The sequence below is a fragment of the Gekko japonicus genome, unplaced genomic scaffold (genome assembly GCF_001447785.1).
Source record: "Gekko japonicus isolate JY-2015 unplaced genomic scaffold, Gekko_japonicus_V1.1 scaffold227, whole genome shotgun sequence".
NCBI classification, from domain to species: Eukaryota; Metazoa; Chordata; class Lepidosauria; order Squamata; family Gekkonidae; genus Gekko; species Gekko japonicus.
In genome coordinates this window covers 267,952-271,815 of record NW_015164189.1, presented here as the reverse complement: position 1 = coordinate 271,815, position 3,864 = coordinate 267,952, and the positions used below count along the sequence as shown (strand labels likewise).

The window sequence follows — 3,864 nt, the reverse complement described above, 5'->3', positions numbered from 1 at the left end:
AAAGAGGTACTTTTCTCCCTTTCTCACAATACAAGAACTCGTGGGCACTTGATGAAATTGCTGAGCGGTCGGGTTAGAACGGATAAAAGGAAGTACTTCTTCACCCAAAGAGTGATTAACACTTGGAATTCACTGCCACAGGAAGTGGTGGCGGCTACAAGCATGGACGGCTTCAAGAGGGAATTAGATAAGCATATGGAGCAGAGGTCCATCAGTGGCTATTAGCCACAAGGTATAGATAGGGACTCTGGGGCAAGTGATGCTCTGTCTGGGGGGATTTGAACATGGGCTCTCCCAGATCCTAGCCTAGGGATGCCAGCCTCCAGATGGGACCTGGGGTCCCTTGGCATTGCACCTCATCTCCTGACCACAGAAATCGGTTCCCCTAGTGGAAAAGGATGCTTTGGAGGGTGGACTGTATGGCTTTGTGACCCACTGAGGACCTCCCCAAGCTCCATCCCCAAATCACCAAGAGTTTCCCAACCTGGCTCTGGCAATCCTACCCCCCCCCAATCCAGTGGGAGGGTACTACAACCATTACACCACACTGGCTCTCTTGGCACTTTGTAAGGTCTTGGAAGACTAATAAAGTATTTCTATGGGAATGGGTGTTTGGCTGTTGCTGATGTCCAACGGCATTTTCATTCGCAGGTTTAATGTTATAGTGCTGGGTTGGGTTTTTTTTCATGATTGGTTGAGTTTTCCATATAGATGGAAAGACAAGGTTGAACTGGTACTTTAACTCTCATTAATAAAAGGAAATAATTGGTTAGAAAAAGTCTAATCCAGACTGTGCTCAAACAAACTCAAAAGGCTTCCAGCAATGAGCAAAACAAGACCCTTAGGATATGCCTCAGTTGGCAGAGGCACATACTATGGCATGCAGCCAAGGACAACCACTCCCCAGGTGGGGGATCCCCTACTTTTGTGAGCTCTGGCCCACTGCCGACCAGCTGGCTGGCAGGAGGAAATTCTCCCCACCCCTGACTCCATGCAGGGCGCGCTGATGTCACCTGGAAGTGACAACAGCGTGTTGGTGGCATCGGGGGGCGCTCTGCCTTTTGGGCAAAACTCTATGGTTTGAGTTCCCACCCACCCCCGGAATGCCCTCAAACTCCCCCGCTGGCGTGAGGAAGAGACCTGGCAACCCTACATGCAGCTAAGAGTGCAGCATGAGCTTCTTTAAGAAGGCAGGCACCTTTTTGCACCCCTGCTCTCTACAGCTGGAAGCCACACAGCCCGCACTCCCTTGCACTATCTCCCAAAGTTCTCCATCAGCAGGGAAGACCAACAGGGACCAGCCCGGCTGAAATTTCCCACCCACCCCTACAACAAGCAACAGGTCCACTGTTTTAACACAGCTGATGTGTGTGTGCTCTTTGTCAGACTACATCTAACAGCCACCAGAAAGCCCACCCCACCTACCTACCCTGACGGAGTTGTCCTGGCTAGATGTGGCCAAGATGTTCTCATTATCTGGGTGCCAGTCCAGGCCGTGGATTTTGGAGAGGTGGGCTGCCAGGTACTCCACGGCGGTGCCAGGTTTCTGCAAGAAGAGGTTTTGGTTAAAGGCTCCCACCATACGCACACACATAAGGCAGCCGCCAGCTGTGAGGACAGTGGTTTTCAAATGTTCTGCTTTTAGGGAACCCCTGACACGCCACTGCCATCTGCTGGGGAATTCTGGAGTATTTCAAAGATTCTGGGGTATACTTGAAGGCACACACTTAAATTTGTGTCGCATGCTGGGTAAGCCTGCTGAGCTTCTCTTGCAGCACCTGAATTGAGAGTGAACCTATATCATGTGCAATGTGCCCACGTGGCTGCACACTGCAGGGGAAGGCTGCAAGTCTTTCAAGGAACCTTCTCCCCCATTACTGGTCTTCTCTTGGACAAAACCTTCATAAGCTTCAGAGCCACCACCTCCTTGAGAACCACTGCACCAAAAGGTGATGCGTTTTGAGTCCAGCAGGGACTAAACAGGAAGCATTGGTCTCGATATACTCCGACTCATACTGCTGAACCACACATTCCCAGAAGGGAGTTAGCTCAAGTCTTATCTCTGTTATGAGCCATTAGGGCCATAGAAATTATGACTGCTGCCCCAAGGACACATAGCTCCTATTGGTGAAGGCAGAGCTAGAAACAGTGGCTGGGCTAGATACTGCCTTATACTGAATCATACCCTTGCTTCATCAAGGCCAGCACTTTCGACTTGGACTGGCAGTGGCTTTCTGAGGGCTCAGGCAGAGATCTTTTACATCACTTTCTACCTGATCCTTCTGACTAGAGATGCTGGGGATTGAACCTTGGACCTTCTGCATGCCAAACAGAGGCTTTATGATCAAGCCACAACCCTGCCAGATCCCAGATGCTATCCTGCAGACTGACAATGGTTGGGGCTTCATGCATTCTGCACAGACTATCCAAAGCCTGTTCCAGCAACAGAGAATTATGCACAATTTTATAAACTGGTCAGTTTTTCTGAGTTATGCATCCGTTACCTATAGGCAAATGTCGGGTTGTTATTCACAGCAAGGAAACGCCTACCTCTCTACCACCTGCTGGAATGCAAGATTCCATCAAGCCCCATTCTCCAGGAGAATTTCCGTGGTTATAATGGGTATTCATAGGCACTGAGTTCGGCATTACGACCTATTTTCAAGCAGCATAATGCAGTTGGGGGAGGCAGGGGGATTATTAACTCAGGCTGCTTGCATCCGTAAGGAATTCCCACCAGCAGCCACCAATCACATTTGTTTGACCAGAGAGAGATTACAGTGCAGTTATCCCTGGGACTGCACCCAAGAGGTCTGTTGGCCATTCTAGACTACTTGTCCCTTGGAAATATTATGCAGAAGGAAGCAAAGAAACTTAATGGAGCAATCCTACTACAGTTGAGGACACCATACAGTGCTACAAGTCCCAAGTCACGGGAATATCTCCTGATAAGGTTTCAGGGTGAAATGGATGCTGTGGGTCCTCAGAGAGCCCAGCAACAGAGAGCCTTGCGCCACCTTGGGACCCTCAGAGCTGGAAGGCATATGGATGCTCACCAGCTGGTGAGGTCATCTCTGTCTTCATTAGAGAAGGCGACACTGACTCACCCGCTTGTCCCAAATGCGTACATCTCCATCATGGCTGGTTGCCAAGCAGTTGGCGTTTTTCTTATTCCACTTGACCTGGGAAGCTCCAGCTGCAGGAGAAGAGCACCTAGCAGTCAAAAACTTTCACAGAATGTCCTGTAGGTGGCAGTAGGGTGGGTGGAATGAAAACCTTGCAGGAAGCCTGAGAGACAGGAGGACTGGCCGTTGGTCCAAACATGCTCACTGGAACCATGGCGCCATGACACGTGGCACCGTGGCACATGAGGCCAGCTGTGGACATATGACAGAGTTATCAAGAAAAGGGTAGTCAGTCGTGCTGGGCATTCCAAAAGGTGCAGCGCTGCCCCATTCAGGAAAGCCAGCTCAGGATACTGCCCTAAGGCAAAGCACCTCACCCACAGGCTACTGCAGCAATGGCTGACCTTCGTAGCAAACAGTCGCCATAGAATAGGAGAGTGCTATTCTACTGCATATACTGAACATCCATCAAGACACTCTTCTCTGTGAAGCAAGCAGTGGTGTGGCACAGAAGCAGCAGCTGGAAGTGTATTCGTACCTCAGCTAGAACCACGAATCCTCTGGCACCTGCCCAAAGATGCCCCACAAACCCATGCCAATAATGGCATGTACACAACGTGTCAGGGGCCACTTATGGTCTATTGGGCAACCTCCACTGGAAACCAATGCAGCACTCAGGCCTTTTCTAAATAAAGGTGCCACTTCTGTGCTCAGACACTGTCCCACGCTTTGGGGTTCC

General features: G+C 50.3%; 1 protein-coding gene across 1 annotated transcript in view; it reads right to left on the bottom strand.

Moving 5' to 3' along the window:
* Window positions 1–3,864, bottom strand: part of WDR59 (WD repeat domain 59) — a 79,948-nt gene that overhangs the window by 56,779 nt on the left and 19,305 nt on the right. The window contains exons 7-8 of the mRNA XM_015408249.1: window positions 3,108–3,196; window positions 1,430–1,546 (exon numbers count right to left, since the gene is read on the bottom strand). Coding sequence (XP_015263735.1) covers window positions 1,430–1,546; window positions 3,108–3,196 — 206 coding nt within the window. The remainder of the gene's footprint in view (window positions 1–1,429; window positions 1,547–3,107; window positions 3,197–3,864) is intronic.